This window comes from Panthera pardus, unplaced genomic scaffold (assembly GCF_024362965.1).
Source record: "Panthera pardus isolate Hobbes unplaced genomic scaffold, ASM2436296v1 HiC_scaffold_24, whole genome shotgun sequence".
NCBI classification, from domain to species: domain Eukaryota; kingdom Metazoa; phylum Chordata; class Mammalia; order Carnivora; family Felidae; genus Panthera; species Panthera pardus.
The window spans coordinates 87465650-87486308 of record NW_026526810.1 but is presented as its reverse complement, the minus strand read 5'-3'; the positions used below and the strand labels follow the sequence as shown (position 1 = coordinate 87486308).

The window sequence follows — 20659 nt, the reverse complement described above, 5'->3', positions numbered from 1 at the left end:
TAGCTCCCTTGCCTTAGGGCAGGACAACTGTGAGAAGACCTCACCTCTCCATCACTTCTATAGAGCTATTGAGACCTTTGTTATAACTGTGCTGTAGCTCAACTCTCCTCCCCAACAATCCTAAGTCTGTCAATCAAGTGTTGATCTAGAAGGTACTTCTCAATATACTTCCTGCACACATACCTCTCTTTTAGAGTCTTTTCCAAGAAACCTGACCTACAACAAATACTCATATTCAGTATACATTCACTAAGACTATGTAGAGTTTAGGTTAAACATATGTACTGTTTTAAGTGATTTATATGTATATGGTAAAATTATATATCATGTAAGTATATTTATATGTGTATAAATATAAACATACCCCTCCACACATATAAAATATATTTTTTTAGGAATGTCATTGTTTGACTTTCTAGAACATGACTTGTCTTTGTTATGTTTGTTTTTAAATAAAATATATATATATATGTAATGTAATATATATTATATTATAATACCTTATATTATAATATAATAATATATATTATATAAGTATATATATATATCATATATGTAATATATATATGATATATATATATATATCATTTAGGAGCTTTGTGAAGTAGAAGTTCCTAAACATGGGTGAATCCAACAGATAATTCTGCCAATACAATGTTCAGTGCACATTGTCACAGGATTGGATTCTCAGAAGGCCAGTGACCTGAAACTTACATAGATCAGAGAAGAGCATGTTTAAATGTTTGTTCAGGTTTGGTCTATTGACACCATCACCTAACAAGAAAAGAGCTAGGGATATGTCAATAAATGCATGTTGGAGAGTAAAATATTGTTAACTACTTGGAGGCCTGGGACTATCATCGTTGTTGCATTGATTACCATCCACTTGTTTTGTCCCTAAACTTTCTGGCTTCAGAATTTTGTTTTTACAACATAACCCAGATCATATCTCCTAAAAATGAGATAGGACTAAAAGAAATTATGTTTTGTCTAAGAAAAAAAAAAATGAGTTGTTTACAATCCATTCACAATACTTTTTTTTTCAAGTCACTAAGGCTGAATTCATATAATCAATCTCCTCTAAGGATTTGATTTGTATGTGAAGGACTAATCACCAAGTAAGCGAATATTTGACAGATTCTCAAGACCTTTAAACATTTCATAATAATGATGCTGGTATCCCTAAGTACACTGACTATTAAAACCAGATGGCATGTATCCTTGCACAGCTAATAGAATGAATTTAAACTGAAAGTTCCTTCAATTTTACCAAAAAGCAGCAGTTGTTCTGTAAATTTATACTACTAAAATTAGAAGCCTTTGAGGTAGCTGTGAAAAGATTCTAATGTTGGAAAAAAAAAACTCAGAATGTTGCAAAACTAGAAATTTAAGTAGGGCTGTCAAGCAGTTCACATTTGGAAAAACCTTTTTTAAAACTGGGGAAATTTGAGAATTCTGTTCTTTGATTCCTTAGGGCTGCTATTACTTCATGACTTTTGTTGACTTTTTATTATTTTAATGCATCACAAAGAATCTTTTTAAAGAACACTGCATTTTAACTATTCTGGGTGGCATATGCTCACACACCTTACTATTCTTATGTTTATTTAATGTATATAATATATAACAATAATATATAATATGTATATAAATATATAATATTTATAAATATAATAGCTTCTCTTCAGTGTTCACATGAAAGTATTTGTCTTATAGAAAAAATTGGTAGTCTGAACAAATGGCAAAATGGCATTTTTATCTATTTAAAATGAGAGTTTTGTGCATTGTGAATTGAGGTAAAGGTAAGAAAAGTATGTGGAATTAATGGAAGTCTAAATGAAACCCAATAATGATAATAGTAGTAATAATAGCTAATTTTTATTGAGCTTCTACTATGTGCCCAAGGCTGTGAGGAGTAACTCATTTAATTCTCCAACAACTTTAATTATATAGTACCATTATTATTCCCATTTTATTGGTAAGGCAATTTAAGACCACAAAGATTAAGTAATCTTTCGGGTACAAAGCCAAAAAGGGCAAAGCTGGGTGAAATTAATATTTAAATACAGCGAAAGTTTGCATCATACTTAGTAAGTATATACTACGTTAATATTATTAGCATTTGGAACCAAGAGCATGTTGTTGTTGTTGGTTTTTTTTTTTTTCCCTCTTTTTTGTTGTTGAGATATAATCGACATATAGCATTATATCAGTTTCAGGTATACCACACAATGATTTGATATTTGTGCATATTGCAAAATGATCACCAAAATAAGTTTAGTTAGCATCTATCACCATGCACGAGGTACAGATACTTTTGTGTGTGTGATGACAACTTTTAAGATCTATTTTCTTATTGACTTTCAAATATATAATACAGAAAAAAAAACAAAAAAACAAATATATAATACAGTTGTTATTTTAAAGCAAGTTTACTTTCTAATTTCTTCTTCTCTTAATTAAAGAAACTGGGATATGGCAGATCAGGGGTTGACAATCTATGGCAAGCTGTGGCCCATGAGCCAAATCTGTCTAGGCACCTACATTTGTAAATAGTTTTACTGGGACTCGGCAATGTTAATCAACCATTCATTTAATTAGCTGTCTTTGACTGCCTTCACACTATGATGGTAGGGTTGGGTAGTTGAGAGAAAGACTCTATGAACCCAGGTTCATACGAAGATTGTATGAACCCATGTTCATACAAAGCCCAAGATATTTATGTATTTTTTTTCCAGAAACTGTTTACTAAACACTGTGGTATATATCCCTTCTTTAAGATGCATGTAAGATGGCAAAAATTTAATCTCAGTATCCTGTAGTAGAAATATTAGTGCCTTTTAACAGTACCTTCTGTTAGCACATTTCAAATTAGCAAATGTAATCTGGGAAATAAAATCTGAGATGAAGAAAGAACTTAACCTAGTTTAAGATCATATTTTCTCGGGGCGCCTGGGTGGCTCAGTCGGTTGGATGTCTGACTTCGGCTCAGGTCATGGTCTCACTGTCCGTGAGTTGGAGCTCCACGTTGGGCTCTGTGCCTAGAGCCTGCTTCAGATTCTGTGTCTCCCTCTCTCTCTTGTCCTTCACCCACTCATGCTCTGTCCCTCTCTGTGTCTCTCAAAAGTACATGAACATTAAAAAAAATTAAAAGATCATATTTTCTCACTATAAAGATGATAATAGTTTATAAACATAATTTTTTTTATTTAAATATATCTGCTATAAATGTTTAGAAAAGATGTTAAGGGATTAAGGGAAAGAGTCGTTGAGCCACTTGATATTTCCCTGTCCCTGTGTCGTTGTTTTGGCTAATCTCTTGAATTGAAGGGTCTTGGATTCTGATCTCTCATGGAGCTCTGTTCTATGCAGCTGTTAGAAAGTGTTGGAAATATGCAAAGTCCTGTGTACTGTCTCAACAAGTAGAAATCTTAAAAAATATCTCTATTTGTTTTTACAGCCTATCATTGGAATTTTCTCTAAACAATTTCAATAAACTAAATGAAAAAAACGAGTCTAGAGATAAGCAGTAAAACTGATTATGAAAATGAACCTTTGGTTAGGTTTCTTATGTGTAATACTTATAAAAGCCATGTAACTCATAACATTGTCACTTGGTTTATTTTATTTTTTGTTTTTTAGATTTGGATGACCCAGTAGTAACTGTTCATCAAAGTATAGGTGAAGCTAAAGAACAATTTTACTATGAGAGAACGGTGTTCCTCCGGTGTGTTGCCAGTTCCAATCCACCTGTACGGTACAGCTGGAGACGTGGTCAGGAGGTGTTACTACAAGGATCTGATAAAGGAGTTGAGATTTACGAACCCTTCTTTACCCAGGTAGGAATTACTAATAATGTTAAAATGCTTTCCTAATTCAGGTAGCTTGTAGTATTATGTTTATTTGAAAAGAGTGTCTCCAAATCTGGCCTTGTAAAAAACACGTTCTTGGGCGCCTGGGTGGCTCAATTGGTTAAGTGTCCAACTTTAGCTCAGTCATGGTCTCATGGTGTGTGGGTTCGATTTCCATGTTGGGCTCTGTGCTGACAGCTCAGAGCTTGGAGCCTGCTTTGGATTCTGTGTTTCCTTCTCTCTCTGCCCCTCCCCTGCTTGAGCTCTGATTCTTTCTCTCAAAAATGAATAAATGTTAAAAAAATAAAAAAAACCCAATATGTTCTTGACTGAAAGCTAAGGTAACTCAAATAATAAAATTTGTTAATTTTTATGTGATAGCTAAATTTAAAATGTTAACATTTGAAAAAAAAATCAAGTATCCTAACTTGTATTCCTTTATCCATAGGTTTACCTAGGTTTCATTATAAAGTACATAATTGTACATTTGATGACTGCTTTGTTTTTTGTGGAAAATATTTCTTAAAGGGAGAAATTTTGATTTTTCTCTTTTCAATGGTAAATACTTTTAAAGGAATAAAGAAGTGTACTTGAAATTCACTTAACTTTGGTTGTAGGAAAAAATTTCTAATTTCTTTTGTTCATTTTGGGTTTTGAATTAGGTTAATAATAGAGCATTAATTATGTAAAAACTGAAATTTCTAATGGGTCCTCAACTTATTTAATAAAAAGAAAAATCGAATTAATTTCACATAGAGTTAATGTAATGTGAAATATTCTTCTATAATATATCGAGTGGAGAATTAGTAATTCTTGAGGAAGACACTAAAATTTGAAAGAATATTTGAGTGCTGTTATTATAGAGCTTTTCTGGTTACTAGAAAGGAATACAAACCTAATTAACAAAGAAAAATAATTTTTAATTAAAAAATGTCTATGAAAATATTCAAAATAATTGTGACCCTGAATAATAAAGAGGGATTTGACCATTTTATATGAAGCTTTGAGATATTTTGTGATCATAATTAGGTCAATATACAACTAAATTTTATATATTATAAATATTCTACTTCTAAATATTAAAGATAAATACATGTTTCACCTCTTAACTCCCTATAATAACAAAAGGTCATCCTGAGTTTGTAAATTTCCCAGCATCTCATTTTTCATCATTAAATATATTTCCCTATTAAACCGTTTCCTTGGTAAACCATTTACCTGTAACATCTGAGTTCTGACCTCTTTCAATTAATATAATTGCCAATGTTTAGATATTAACTGTGGAAGAATGCATAATTGTACAAAAACATCTGAACACACTATGTATACTTACATATTGCTACTTGGAGGTATAGAACAGCTGGGACTTACCAAGATACAAACTTCTGAAAATCATTGTTGCACATGTGTTACTACCATGACACATTGTTGAAGCCTGTTTTAATTTGACCCTCTCCTGACTCAGGCTATTACAATATCAGTTGCTTTCTGCCAAAAAGGAAGACCACAATCTCTCCATTCATTCAGCACTACTGTAATTCATTGTTCAGTTTTTACTTAAATCATTTTTTTTCTTAGTTAGAAAATTAACAAAATATTTGTTAGCAGTATTTAGTTGCTTGGGTGGCCCTAAGGTTTAGAAATCAGATAAATGATCATCTACCATTTTTATTTTTATTTTTCTATTGTCAATGTTTTTTTAGAATATGTACGTTGTCTTTTTTTAAATTTTTATGCTAATTCTAGTTAGTTAACATACAGTGTAATATTAGTTTTAGATGTACAATATAGTGATTCAACACTTCCATGCATCACCCTGTGCTCATCACAAGTGCCCTCCTTAATCCCCATCACCTATTCCCCCATCCTCCCACCCACCTCTCCTCTGGTAACCATCTGTTTGTTCTTTATAATTAAGAGTCTGTTTCTTGATTTCTCTCTCTCTCTCTCTCTCTCTCTCTCTCTCTCTGTCTCTCTTCGTTTTGTTCCAATTGCTCATTTGTTTTGTTTCTTAAATTCCACAGATGAGTGCAGTCATATGATATTTGTCTTTCTTGGACTGACTTATTTCGCTTAGCATTATACTCTCTAGCTCCATCCACGTCATTGCAAATGGAAAGATTTCATTATTTTTTATTCTTTTATTATTTATTCTGCATATATCACATTATATATATTCCATTGTGTACATTAATATATATGTATACAATGGAATATATATAATATGTATACAATTCAATTGTATACATATATATTAATGTACACAATGGAATATTATATATTGGGCTGCTTCCATATCTTGGATATTTTAAATAATGCCGCTATTAACATAGGGATATCCCTTTGAATTACTGTTATTATATTCTTTGGGTAAATACCCACTGGTGTGATTGCTGGGACATAAAGTTGTTCTGTTTTTAACTTTCTAAGGAAACTCCATACTGATTTTCACAGTGGCTGTGTCAGTTTTCATTCCTACTAACAGTGCATGAGTGTTCCTTTTTCTTCACATGCTCACCAACACCTGCTGTTTTTTGTGTTTTTGGTTTTAGCCATTCTGATGGGTGTGAGATGATTATGGTTTTGATTTGCATTTCCCTAATGATAAGTTATGATGAGTATCTTTTCGTGTGTCTGTTGGCCATCTCTATGTCTTCTTTGGAGAAATGCCTGTTTCTGTTTTCTGCCCATTTTTTAATTGGATTGTTTTTTGGGTGTTGAGTTTTATAAGTTCTTTATATATTTTGGATACTAACCCTTTATTAGTTAGGTCATTTCCAAATATCTTCTCCTATTCCGTAGGTTGCCTAGAATGTGTACATTGTTAAGAATGAAAAAAACAACATGTTTTCCTCTAGAATCTTGTGAAAAATGATAACATTTACAGATACAAGGGTGATACTGTATAGCTATTTCTTGCCTGTAGGTGGGTCTGATCTCTTGGACATGAACACATGGGCCATGTTCACCTTTTGGAAAAATATGTATACTTCCAAAATAATTAGGAATTTGTTTTAAAGTTATTAAGCAAGCACAAACTTTTCATTCTTTTGAATCCGTTGCTAGTTTCTGTTACCAGCTGTAAAAAAACATCTTATAAGAGTTCTCAGACTCATAACTAGTGATTCTTCCTTTTAATAATAACTTTTATTTTCTCTTCTTTATTTTCCTTCCTCCATTCACTTAGGAGAAAACAACTTTTTAATTTGAACATTTCACTACTGATACTTTCTTGGATATGAATATCAGCCTTTACTATGTAACACAGGCTTTCTCTAAGGTGGCTGTGCTCATAACTCTGCTGTTTAAACCATCTGAATCAGTTCTCTTAAAAAGTATTTAAGACACAAACAAACTTTTCTTGCAAATTCTGTGTTGTGGATTCACCTGCTGTAGTTGATAATTACCAATAACATACAGTTTAGCTCCTATTTAAAGATACCCTTCCTGGGGTGCCTGGGTGGCTCAGTCAGTTAAGAATCCGACTTCAGCTCAGGTCATAATCTCACGGTTCGTGGGTTCAAGGCCTGTGTTGTGCTCTGTGCTGACAGCTCAGAGTCTGGAGCCTGCTTCAGATTATGTGTCTCTGCCCCTCCCCCACTCGTGCTCTGTCTCTATCTCTCAAAAATAAACATTAAAAAAATTTTTAAAAAATGAAGATGTCCTTCCTGCCTTTGCTTATTTGACTGTGTTGCTTATCTCTCCTTCTGAAATAGCTAATATGTATTTGTATGTGTCCAAAAAATTCATGTTGGAGCACAAGGAGTACTTCAATATTTTTGTGTTTTGTATGTACTTAACCTGTTAATATCAAACATTTTTTGTAGGCCAAAAACTCTGTTTGATAGAAACTCTCAAACAGCAGCATATGGAAATTTTAGTTCTTACAGCCATAGAGAGTGTGGGATTTTTCATAGATAAAATGCTATCAGTGGTTTTACTCTATACTCCATGGTATATACTGTACATAGGCCTAATATACACAAGTCCAACTATATCACACAACTTCTATGATCTCTCCATAGAATATTGGAATAGCAGAATAACTGGCTGCCATGGTTTATTACTCCAGACATCTGACTGATTGTTTAAAAATGTAAATCTGATCAAATATGTTTTTCTTCTTAATCCCTCCAGTGGCTTCCAAATATTTCAAATAAATCCAAATAATATATTGCGGTCTAGATCCTATTTGACTTTGCTCTGTCTTCTTCTCTCTTACCTAATCTATACTTCACGCATTGTTCTGGTTACACCATCCCTAGGTGCTAACCTTGTCTATCCCTGGGGTCTCCATTCTCCATGTTATCAATTCTTCCTCCTATTTACTTAGATAACATGGCAGGGGTCTTAACACTGAAGACTTAATCACCTCAGAAAGTCTTCCCTGGCAGACCTTTGTGAAATAACATGTCTCCCTTCCACAGTTACACTTTTCCAATACCCAGTTTTATTTTATTTTATTTTTCTCATAGCACTGAATCCATCAAATTATCCCATTTGTGTGTTTGGACATAAACTCACTAATTATAGAGTCTTTATCTTTTCAACAGCTCAAACACTGCCTGATGCATGGAAGATTCTCAATAAATATGTGTTAAATGTTGAGCCAGCACTTCCATGGAGATGTCTGGATTTCTAGCTATGGTGTAAATAAAACTGAGTCCAAGTTACTAGTAACTCTTGAGTCACTCTCTGTAATTCCATCCCTCTTTACCCATTAAAGAAGGCTTAGTGAAATGTGAATGAGAAAGATGTTATAATTGAATCCATCTTAATGTATTTAGTTTCCAAAGTGTTCATGATTTTCTACTTAGTTTTTAATTGATTTCTTGTCTGATTTCGTTATATCAGAAACCATACTCTGACCCATTTTAACCTTTAGAAATTAACCTAGACTTGCATTATGCTAAGCCTGTGGTCTACTTTCATAAATGGTATATGTGCGCCCACACACAAGAATGTGCACTTCGCAATTACTGTGTTTCAAATTGGTCACATTTGTTAATTGTGTGTTCAGATTTCCTTTATATTTTCCAATTTTTCTGTCTGTTCTTTTAAAAACTATTTAGAGAGGCTAATGTCTGTTAATATGGCTGTAGAGTTGTCTGTTTTCAATATTTGCATTATATATATTTTGAAGGTATATTATTAGTACAGATATAGAATTTTTATAACTTCCTAGTGGATTATCTTAGTATATTATTTTCCTGGTAGATTATTGTTAAGAATGTCCATTTTTACCTCTAAAAATGCTTCTTGACTTAAAGCCTCTTGTGTCTGTCATTAATTTAACTACACTAGCTTTTTAAAAAACTTTTTATTTAAATTCCAGTTAGTTAACATAGAGTGTAATGTTAGTTTCAGGTGTACAATATGGTGATCCAATACGTCCATACATCACCTGGTGCTCATCACAGCAAGTGCACTCCTTTATCACCATCACCTATTTCACCCCCTCCCCCCCCCCACACACACACACTCACCTCCCCTCTGGTAGTCATCTATTCTCTCTAGTTAGGAGTGTGTTTCTTGGTTTGTCTCCTTTTTGGTTAGTGTTTGGTTTATTTGGGGAGTGGAGGGAAAATGGTAATTATCCACCTTTTTTACTTGCATATTTTATGTGTTGTTATGTCACTTGTAATCAGTATATAGGTTTCATTGTGTTAAGCTGGTGAGACAAATCTTAGTTTTTACTATATTTAATCCTTTTTTTCTACATGACCCACCTATTATCTTTTATTTATCTCTTTTCTTGTCTTCTTTTAAATTTGTCATACATTTACTCCTTTATTCAACTAGGAGTTTTAAATTATCTTAATATCTTGTTTTGGTTACCTTAAAAGTTACACCTTGCATCTTTGATTATTACTTTATCACTTCCTCAGTAGTGAAAAAAACTTAGAATACTTTAACAATATTTACCCTTTTGTATTTCATGTCATTTTCATCTAGTATTTTAATTCTATGTATATTTTTAAATCAACAAGATATCAGTATTTTCTTCTTTGGAGCAATCATTATTCATTTATATTTACCAGCTTTTTTTCCCATTTTGAGTTAATTTTTGTTTATGGTATGAGGGAATGTTTGAGGTTCATTTTTTGTGGATGGTTATACATGGGTTCTAGCACCATTTATTAAAAAAAATCATTCACCACTGAATTTCTTTGACACTTAAATTGAAAATCAATTGGCCCTGTGTATTAGGGTCTATTTCTGACCTATTAATTCTGTTTTATCGATTTATATGTCTGTCTTTATGCCAATACCACACTGTCTTAATTACTGTGACTTTATAATAACTCTGGAAATCAGAAAGAATAAATCTAACAACTGTGTCCATCTTTTTCAAAACTGATTCTGATGTTTTGGCTTTGCATTTCCACTTAAATTTTGGGATCATCCTGTCAATTTTTACAAAAAGTCTGATAAGATTTTGAATAAAGTTGTGGTGAATCTGTAGATCAGTTTGAGGAGACTGCTATTCAACGATGGGTGACTGATATTGGCAATATGTTATAATCAAGCAAAGAAAAACTCGATCTGCCTCATGTAAAAAAAATTTCATTTTTGAGAGAGGGACAGAGAGAAGGGGAGTGGGGAGGGGCAGAGAGAGAAGGAGACAGAATCCAAAGCAGGTTCCAGGCTCTGAGCTGTCAGCACTGCAGGGCTTGAACCCAATGGTGAAATCATTACCTGAGACAAGTCATATTCTTAATGGACTGAACCACGTAGGCACCCCAATCTGCCTCATTTTGATTTTAGTGCTTTGTCATGTGTAAATTTGCTTTATAAATAATATGAGATTATATGTAAAGTTTTTCAGCCAATTTTATTTAGATACATCAACTTTTGAGAAACAGCTTTTGAGTTTATATATATGTATATATATACACACGCATATATACATCATAAATGCATAAGAAGTTGGCCATTTATTTAATAAATTCTGGAGAGTTTCCTACAAAAAAAAATTATGTTTCAGGGGCCAGGTGTAGATAGCCACCTTGAAATTCCAGTGTTTCTTTTTTAACGAGCATAGTAAGTTTACTTTTAGGCAGGAATCACAAATGCAAATGTTCACTGAGACTAATCTGGTAACATATATAAGTAAATCTTCCTGGTAGTATGAAAATAAAAAATGGCGAAGCTTGCTATGTGTGCATACATTGTAAAAAAAAATGCACTGCCTATTGCCAGAGTTCTGTATTTGGGCCTCTGGGCTGCCATTTTGAAGCTCAGGCTCAAGTTCAAGTTACTTCAGGAGGGATGTGGTGGTGTATATGATATTATTACTAGTATTATATAGCTACAGAGTAACCAGGATTTCTCTAAAAGTTTTGTTGAATGAAAAAAGTAGAATTGATATGTTGAGGATTACAGGGCTGGGATTTTTATAATACAGATGAACATGATATAAGGCACATTTTTGCCTATGAATCTCCTTGATGGTAGACAGTGTCCTCATTTGTATTTTCTAACCTCCTTGGAAATTTGGAAGGACTGTGAATTATGGTTGACCAGCAGTAGAAAGCAGCAAAATAAACTTAGCTTGTGTTCTTCATTTTTATAATGATAAAATATGATTTTTTTGTAAGTTCTAACTTACAGAATTATCATTATCTAGTTGTTTTTCTGTACATTAGAAGATCAAACCATACATTTCTAAGTAATTATCCAGAATTGTGTTATTGAATTAAAGGCATCACTTGTTTTGGTACGTATCAAATTTTCTCTAGATTTAAAATTAATTTTGTGTTGTGTCCTTGAAATATTTCCCAAGATATATTTGCCTTCCTATAATGGCTTTGGTATTTTTAATGAGATAGGAATAGTGTTTAATTTTCCTGTTGCTTATTGTGCTAGTTTTTATGTGTGCATTTGTGTGTATGTGTGTGTGCGTATATATATAATTTTGTAAATTTAATATATATAATATATGTATATTCATTTAATAAATATATGAATTTAATAAATTATATATATATAGATATAAATATAGATATAATTCTTTGGTGTTATTCATTTCTTGGATGGTTGTTTCCCATCACCTACCATGTGTACTTTATGATGAAAAAATTTTCCACATTAACATTGTTTGTATTGGAATAATTCAATAATATTTTAATTTATTTTCATAGATTCTGTAGCCTTGTGGCTTTATAATGTAAATAAGATCCAGTTATTTTTTTCAAATTTTTTAGTGTTTATTCATTTTTGAGAGAGAGAGCATGAACAGGGGAGGGGCAGAGAGATAGGGAGACACAGAATGCTAATAAGCAGGCTCCAGGCTCTGAACTGTCATCACAGAGCCCAATGTGGGGCTTGAACCCACAAACCATGAGATCAAGACCTGAGCCAAAGTTGGAAGGTTAACTGACTGAACCATCCAGGTGCCCCAAGATCCTGAATTTACTTTACTTTACTTTACTTTAATTTACTTTAACCAAGATCTACTATGTGCAAGGTTTGGGGAACTCTCTTCTAGAGATATAGAGGTTACTAGGCATGGCTCCTCCTCTTCTTACTTTGTTGATATGTGTGGGAAGAACGTAAGGTAAATAATGGTTATGATACAAAGTAAACATCATTCTTAAAATAGAGGCAAGCAATAATGCCACAGAGAGAACATTCAAGATGGAAAACAGTAGTACCTATAGTAATAGAGAAGGATGACAATATCTCCAAGATTGACTGGAACAATAATTGGTAAAGGTGGGGAATAGGTGGACTGTAAAGCTGGAACACTATACTGGGACCATATTGTGGAAGAATTCACATTACAGATCATAGTCTGCTTATTTTTTAACATTAGAAAATCATTTTTTTAGGATATTTATGTTTTGCTATTCAGTAATGATTTCTTCTTCTTATTAAATTGAATTTCCCCATTAATATTAAGTTAATAACTATATCAATTTGAATAAAATATTTACTTCGCCATCCTATTGAGAGAGAAAAATCTTATTTACACCTTTTTATATAACTCATGCTACTGAGGTGAAATTGGTCCGAGTTTCTAAGTCTGATAGAATTCATAAGAATGTAATGTAATAAGTTTAAGAGGAATAATTATACATTTATACTTACACTCATTACTGAAGGTGTAAGCTAACATATTGTTGTCAATTCATAAGTTCATAATAAATTAGTCATTAGACATGGAAAAAATGAGTGTGAATAAAAAGATTTTAATTTTTTACTGATACCTGAAAATAAGTATTTTTAAAATTTCCAATTTCTTTTAAAAGAAAATGTGTTTCTTTTACTAGAAATGGTGCTTGATGCCAGGGGTATTATTTCATTACTCAATGTCAACTTTGGTAATGGCCACGGACTAATGTATAGAATGCCTTCCCTTTTTTATTTTATTTACAAAAAGTAGTTTTAAAAGCTTAAATATAGATATCACAGATAATTTGGTCAATGTTAAAGGAACATGTACTTAAATTTTATCAACTACACATACTTTTGCTATTTTTCTAGAACTTTAATAAAGATGTTGATGACATCATCTTGTGTATTGTAATTACACCATCTAATTATAAGACTGAACATATTTACATCAATTACATAATTAGTTATAATTAGGCTAATTAGACTAATTATACAATTACACAATAATCAACTGAAAATTCCTTTTTACAAATCATGGAAATTCACATGCAAATAGCCTTCTATCAGCACAGAATATTAAATTTATATGAGCAACAAAATAAAATTAATGTTATGTGATAAAACCAGTTATAAGTAGTAAAGTCTATACCATTCTAAATATATACCTTCAAATGTATATATACATGCTATTTGATAGCAATATATATGCACACATTTGTTGGTATCCTGTTTTTTTATATATTATGCTATATATATTTTTTAAGTATTATGGAAGCTCTTTATTGAGGGGAACAGGGTCATCCTGAATGCCTTCATCATTTCCTGAATGTAGTGAATTAATTAAGTAGTTAAGGTTCAAATTTTCCCATAACTCTGTTCTTTTCTATATTCATTCAATAGGATTTGTCTGTATTAGCCCTTCTCACTCCTTGCCATGCTGCATAATTTTATGTATTAGCCTAGATGGCTGTCCTGTAGGTTCACATATCTTGGGACCTTGTTTTCCGACTATTAGAAATAAATTATCTTAGCTCACCCAGAATAATTCTCCAGTCCCAAGAGAGCTGAATCCTTGGGATATTATGAATCTAGAGTTCACAGTAAAAGTTATTCTTTTGTTTTTTGTTTTTTGTCTTCTGTACCTATTTTGCTGCTCTGTTCTGCGTTTAAGAATTAACTAGAATATGCTTTGTGCAAACCATTATAGTTACTGGGCCATACTTGGTCTTTAAATGGTGGGAATCATCTCAAAGGGAAAAATGAATTCTCTTTTTAAGCCTTAACAATATTACCTCCCAATTTATATTCTTACCTTTGGATAATATAAGCAGCAGGCACATTCCTTCCACAAAAACTTAGGTATACAAAATATTTCAAGAATACATCCAGTACAGTAGTGACTTCTATATTTTAATGGCCAGAGCTTCATTGCTGTTGGCCCAGATGTATCTGATTTTTTTTTGCATATTTCCTTCCCTTGTGACTTATTTTCCATTTACATTTTCTTATTTATAACTGACTGTACAATTCTGTCAATGGCCCCTAACTCAGCTTCATAAATCTACCTTTCAGACTTCCGTAATGTTAAGAATTTTTTTAATTACTAGTACTAAAAAGCTAATATGGTTAAAAAAATGTTTACTGGAAATATGCAAGAGAGTGAGTTGGCTTTATTTTTTTTCTAGTCAGCAGTCTTCACTGAATTGACAACATGAACTGCACAAATGGCAGAGGTGGAACTTAACAGTGAAGTTATCTCATATAATGGAAAACGAAGATCCATACAAATATATAATGCAAAAAAAAAAAAAAAAACAAGCAGAAAACATATACAATGCAAATGACAGAAAACATATACAGACAGTCCCCAACTTATAATGACTCAATTTATGCTTTTTTGACTTTATAATGATGTGAAAGTGGTACACATTTAATAGAAACCATTCTTTGAATTTTGAATGTTGATCTTTTAAGGACTGGTGATACGCAGTTAGATATTCTCTTTCTGATGCTGGGCAGCATCAGGCGAGCCAGAGCTCCTAATCCACCATGTGATCAGGAGGTAAACGGCTGATACCCAAATAGCCATTGTGTTTTTCACTTTCAGTACAATATTCACTAGATTACCTGAGATATTAGGCATTTTATTATAAAATACGCTTTGTGTGAGATGACTTTGCCCAACTGTAGGCTCATGTAAGAGTTCTGAACACGGTTAAGGTAGATTAGGCTAAGCCATGATGTTTGGTATATTAGGTGCATTAAATACATTTTTAACTTCTGATATTTTCAATTTACAATGAGTTTATTGTTCCTCCCACAGCAGTGTAGGATCAAGAAACTGAATTTCCAACCAGGTCATTCCCTCTATGGTTGTAGTAAATTTTAAGTCAAGAAACTAGCTATTTCTTAATATTTAATAGACAGGAAGTGCTGTATATCTATTCTAGTAGTCCAGGTGTAAATACTTAAATGTAGAAAAGTTACAGAGAAAGAATCAGCATCTAGTTGATTATTTAATGTTTATTTACTTTTGAGAGAGAGAAAGACAGAGAACTAGGAAAAGAAGGGCAGAGAGAGGGAGACCCAGAATGTGAAACAGACTCCAGCCTCTGAGCTGTCAGCACAGAGCCCTATGAGGGGTACCGACTCACAGATCATGAGATCATGACCTGAGCTGAAGTTGGATGTTTAACTAACTGAGCCATCCAGTGCCCCCAATTGATTATTAATATGACAAGTTTTATAGAAAGGGTAGAGAAATGAGAAAGTAATAAAGATGATGCAAGAAATGCAGCGACATAAGCAAAGGACCATGTGCCTAGTGAAGAAAAATGAAATCTAATTTGTCTAGATTTTATATTTTTGCCCTCTATTTTAAAAGTCATTATTATTTGGGGTGCCTAAGTGGCTCAGTCTGTTAAGCATCAGACTCTTTATTTCAGCTCACATCAGGACACCAGGGTCATGAGATGGAGCCTGGTGTCAAGCCTTGTATTGGGTTCCATGCTGAACATGGAGCCTGCTTAGGATTGTTTCTCTCTCTCTCCTTCCCTCCCTCTGTGTCTCTCTGTGTCTCTCTGTCTCTCTGTCTCTCTCTTTCTCTCCTTTTGCCCCTCCTCTGCTTGTGCTCATACATGTGCACACATACTCTCTCAAAATAAACAATATTAAAAACTCATTATGATTGTATGTTATGACTACATTTCTTCCTAAAGGATATGATGGTTGGAAAAGACCAAACTTTAAGTACATTCTATTAATGAACAAGTTTTTATTAAGCAGTACATGAAAGGTTTCTAACTAGTATTGTGAGAGAAACAGGATGATCCTGTCCCAAGGGCCTTACGATTCAGTTAAAGAATAGAAGTAATGATAACTAATAAGGAAACACGAAACAGTGATTTATAAATAGGTGTCTTAGTATAAAAATGCAATAAAAGATCCAAAGGAAGAGAATTTAACTGAGAAGTTCAGAAAGACCATAGGGTATGTACACATTTTTTTGAACTGCACTTCAGTTAAGATGGGAGCAGAAAAAGATGCATATCAGGGGGTGGGGGTGTCTTTTTAAAAGATGGCAGAGTTGGGGGGTGCCTGGGTGGTTCAGTTGGTTGAGCATCCTGACTTCAGCTCAGGTCATGATGTCGTGATTCATTGGTTTGAGTCCCAGGTTGGGCTCTGTGCTGACATCTTGGAACCTGCTTTGGATTCTGTGTCTCCCTCTCTCTCTCTCTCTCCCCTTCCTTTCTTGTGCTCTGTCTCTGTCTCTCAAAAATAAATAAACATCAAAAAAACATGGCAGAGTTGGATATTACAAAGAGTTCAAAATCATGATGAAAGTAATTGGGAATATGGAATTTGAAGAATAAGGAAAATAATTTTGTGTAGACTGCATGGGGCCTCAAATAAGAAACTAAAGAATTTTGAAATGATGTTTCAGAGGAGAGCTGGCTAGGATATTTTAGCATGGACATGGCATGATGAAGACAGGTCTGATGGCAGCTACAGAATGACTGGAATAAAGGAGAGCTGCAGTTCTCCATAGTAGATGGTACATACATTACCTTAGCCAAAATGAGCACTCAAGCAATATTTGTTAAATCAATGATAAATAAGGATATAAAGCAAATATTATGCCAATAGGATTGGAAAGGAAAGGTCATTTTGTGAAAGGAAAATTAAAGAATAATCTAAAGCTCTTGATGTCATTTAATCTGGAGTAATGAGAAACAGTAAAAAGTAAATGACGACATGACTTCTGAGTCTGGATTATGGGAGAATGATGGTGGCTTGCATTAAAAATAACATCAGAAGAGAAAATTCATATGAGGCAGTGCAGCCAGTATAATGGAGTGTACTAGTAAACTAACTTTAATATGACATCGTGTGCCTTACTGATGAAAATCTCCATCAAGCAGTTATCAGAGAACAAGAGACGAGGCTAGAAGTCAGAGGTGTCAAGACATGTACAAAGAGGCCAAAAGCAACCAAGAGGGAAAAAAATACATTGGGAAAGTATGAGATGCTTTCTTTTTGAAGGGAGGTGAGTAATGCAGGAAAAATAGAAGTCAGCAGGTGACATAAATAAACAAATAAATAACATTGATCAAAGAGAATTAGAAAGCCATGATAGATTATTTTAAGAGGTTCAGAGGGAGCAAAATTCAAGTGTACGGTCATTGTTGCTAACAAACATTGCAGGTAAAAGGACAGGAAAAAAATAAGAAAAGTTAGATTTTATTAGTTACAATACTATTGATAATTTATTTCAAATACATTTTTTTCTGTTGTTGTTTAGCTTAGAGATTTGTCAGGAATCTATACATCGATACTAATTGAAGCAATGTTTCTAATTAGTACACTAGAAGATTGCAGAATAAAATTTGCACAACAGATAGAAAATGGAAAACAACCAAGAAGTGACTGAAGTATGATATTCTAATTACCTACACTGAGGGGCTGTCAAAGTAGCAAAGATAATCTAAAGTGTTAGAAAAAAGCAGAGAAATATAGAAGCATTTAAAAAAAAGAAAGATGTATTGAATTGTAACAAAAGAGCATTATTAATGACATTAATAGGTATGGTTTCATTGGGGTGTTGAAATATTTTTTTAAATATGTATTAAAAATAATTTGTCAGTGGAAACAGAAACAAGTTGTGGCAGAATATAATTAACTCCATGTGAATAGACAGACTTTATCACTAAATATACACCTAAATGACACTGTTTCTCCTTTGTATATATTTGAGAATCTTTGTTACTGAAAAATTGCCTTTAGAATTACTTTTAGAAATTGTCTATATTTATTAACATCTATTGAATTCATATTGGGTTCCAAGGAGATAATAAATCCTGGGGAAATAAATACGTGCAAAGCAAAGCCTTGAGTGGTGAAATACAGGTAGTTATAGCACTTTTAATTGAAAAAGTATTCATTTATGAAGTGTCTCTAGCTGAGTCCTGTCCTAGGTGCTTGAAACATAATGCTGAGAGCAGGACAGACACAATCCCTTCCCCCTAGGTACTTACTGGCAAAGGGATGAGTCTGGCAGAAAATCAAGCCATTATTGAAATAAAAGGAAAGATGAGACTGTATTATGAATATAATGATATAAACAGACCTCACAAAAAGGGATTTCTCCTCTTCCAGAGGTGAGGAAAGGCTTACCTGTGGAAGTGAGGAGTATTGGTACCTAAGAATGAGATGAAATTGATTAAGCATAGAGAGATAAAGAGCCAACTATGTGAAAAGGTTCTGTGATAGAAGGAAGGATGTGTACAGGGCACTAAGAGAATGATATGAGACTGGAGAGGAAAGGAGAATGCAGACCATATAGGGTTGACCATCATGTTGATAGCTATTGTGTTAACTTTAAGAATGATAGTTAAGCCATTGATGTGATTTAAACAGAGAAATGACATGACCAGATTTTCATATTTAAAAAAATTATGGAGGCACCTGGCTCTATTAGCAGGGGAGCCCAGCATCAGAAATTCTGCAGCTCAATACTCTGATTTGAGCAAGGAAATGATGTGATAAGATTTTCATATTTAAAAAAATCCTGGGGGTGCGTGTCTGGCTCAGTCAATAGAGCATCCAATTCTTGATCTCAGGGTCATGAGTTCAAGCCCCACGTTGGGCATTCAGCCTATTTAAAAAACAAACAAACAAATAATTCCTGGTTATAGATAATTATGCTTGCTTGTGTTCTTAAACTATACTAAGCATAATTAGGAATTTCTTAGCAGAATGTAGGGTTTATAACATTACATTTAAAAATAAATAAGAAGAATGGCCAAGATTGAACATGTTTCAAAGTCAATAAAAGGATCTGAGAAGGAGATACTGAATATATGATTAAGAAGTAACTGAAAGTCTATGATTCTTGTTTTTTTTTTAATTTTTTTTAACGTTTATTTATTTTTGAGACAGAGAGAGACAGAGCATGAACGGGGGAGGGTCAGAGAGAGAGGGAGACACAGAATCTGAAACAGGCTCCAGGCTCTGAGCTGTCAGCACAGAGCCCGATGCGGGGCTAGAACTCATGGACCGCGAGATCATGACCTGAGCCGAAGTCGGCCGCTCAACCGACTGAGCCACCCAGGCGCCCCTGATTCTTGTTTTTAAAGAAGGAAGAGTAAATTCAGAGGAATAGAGCTGAAGTTCAGTTTAGGATATGTTAAGTTTTAGGTGTCTATGAGACATCAAAATGGACATATTAAAGTAAAATATTGGTCTCTGTGTATGAAACTTAAGGGAGAATTCTGGAATAGAGATATAGAATTGAGGAGAGGAGCAGGAAGATAGGGCTTGTAGTGGCAAGGAGTAGTGGGTCACCAGGGGAATTTTGTAACTCAAAATCAACTGTGAAACAGAGTTCCAGGGAATCTAAATAGTTAAGTGTTGAGAAGAGAAAGAAAAGTGGAAAAAGCTAAGGAATAGCAGTCACAGAGGTAAAAGGAGTAAAATATGTCATGTTATTCAAAAATTATCTGAGGAGGGGCCAAGTTGACAGAGCAGCATGGAAGTTCTCTGCTTCTGTCATTCCTGAAATGCAGCTAGATCAGCACCAAATCTTTTTGCACACATAGAAAATTGATCCAAGGACAAACACAACAATTTGCATAACATGAGCCACAGAACTCGGCAGGTATGTGGTGTGAAGAAGTGAGCTGGGGGGGAGAGAAGCCGCAGAGGGTAGGAAGCTGTATTTGCAGAGAGAGGAGAGAGATTGTGGGAGGGAGGAGTACAGGAAAAGCCCTCCCCCTGAAAGTAGCTAGAGAGAAAGACAAAGAATGGAAATGCCTATAAGTGACTGAATAAAAGGGAGAGAGGAGAAATGAGAGGATTTCAATGCCATTAAGACTCTATTAGGAGGGGAGCCCAACATCAGAAATTCTGCAGCTCAATACCTGGTAGTGCTCTAGTGGGAAGGGAGAATCCCCAGGAGCAGGCAGCAAGGTCTGCAAGGTCTGCAAGGTCTGTGGGCCACATGGGGAGAAGCAGTTCCCATGCTAGGAGGGCATTGGATAGAGGCCATATGGCCTCCCCACAGGCAAAGATCCTAGTGGACCCCAGAGAAAATGATTGCTGGCACTGGAACAAAGAGGCCAGTGTGCAGTGCAATCTCACACCAGTTGTATGTTGTAATTTGCCATAATCTCTGAATCTCTGTCGCTATG

The 20659-nt window shown here is 33.8% G+C and overlaps 1 protein-coding gene across 2 annotated transcripts in view; it reads left to right on the top strand.

Annotated features, from left to right (window-relative positions):
* Window positions 1-20659, top strand: part of MDGA2 (MAM domain containing glycosylphosphatidylinositol anchor 2) — an 857656-nt gene that overhangs the window by 528313 nt on the left and 308684 nt on the right. For both annotated transcript variants that reach the window (XR_002080692.2, XM_019451903.2), the window contains exon 4: window positions 3643-3839. Coding sequence is in view for 1 of the 2 variants with exons in the window: in XM_019451903.2 (XP_019307448.1) it covers window positions 3643-3839 (197 nt within the window). In the remaining variant the exon portion in view is untranslated. The remainder of the gene's footprint in view (window positions 1-3642; window positions 3840-20659) is intronic.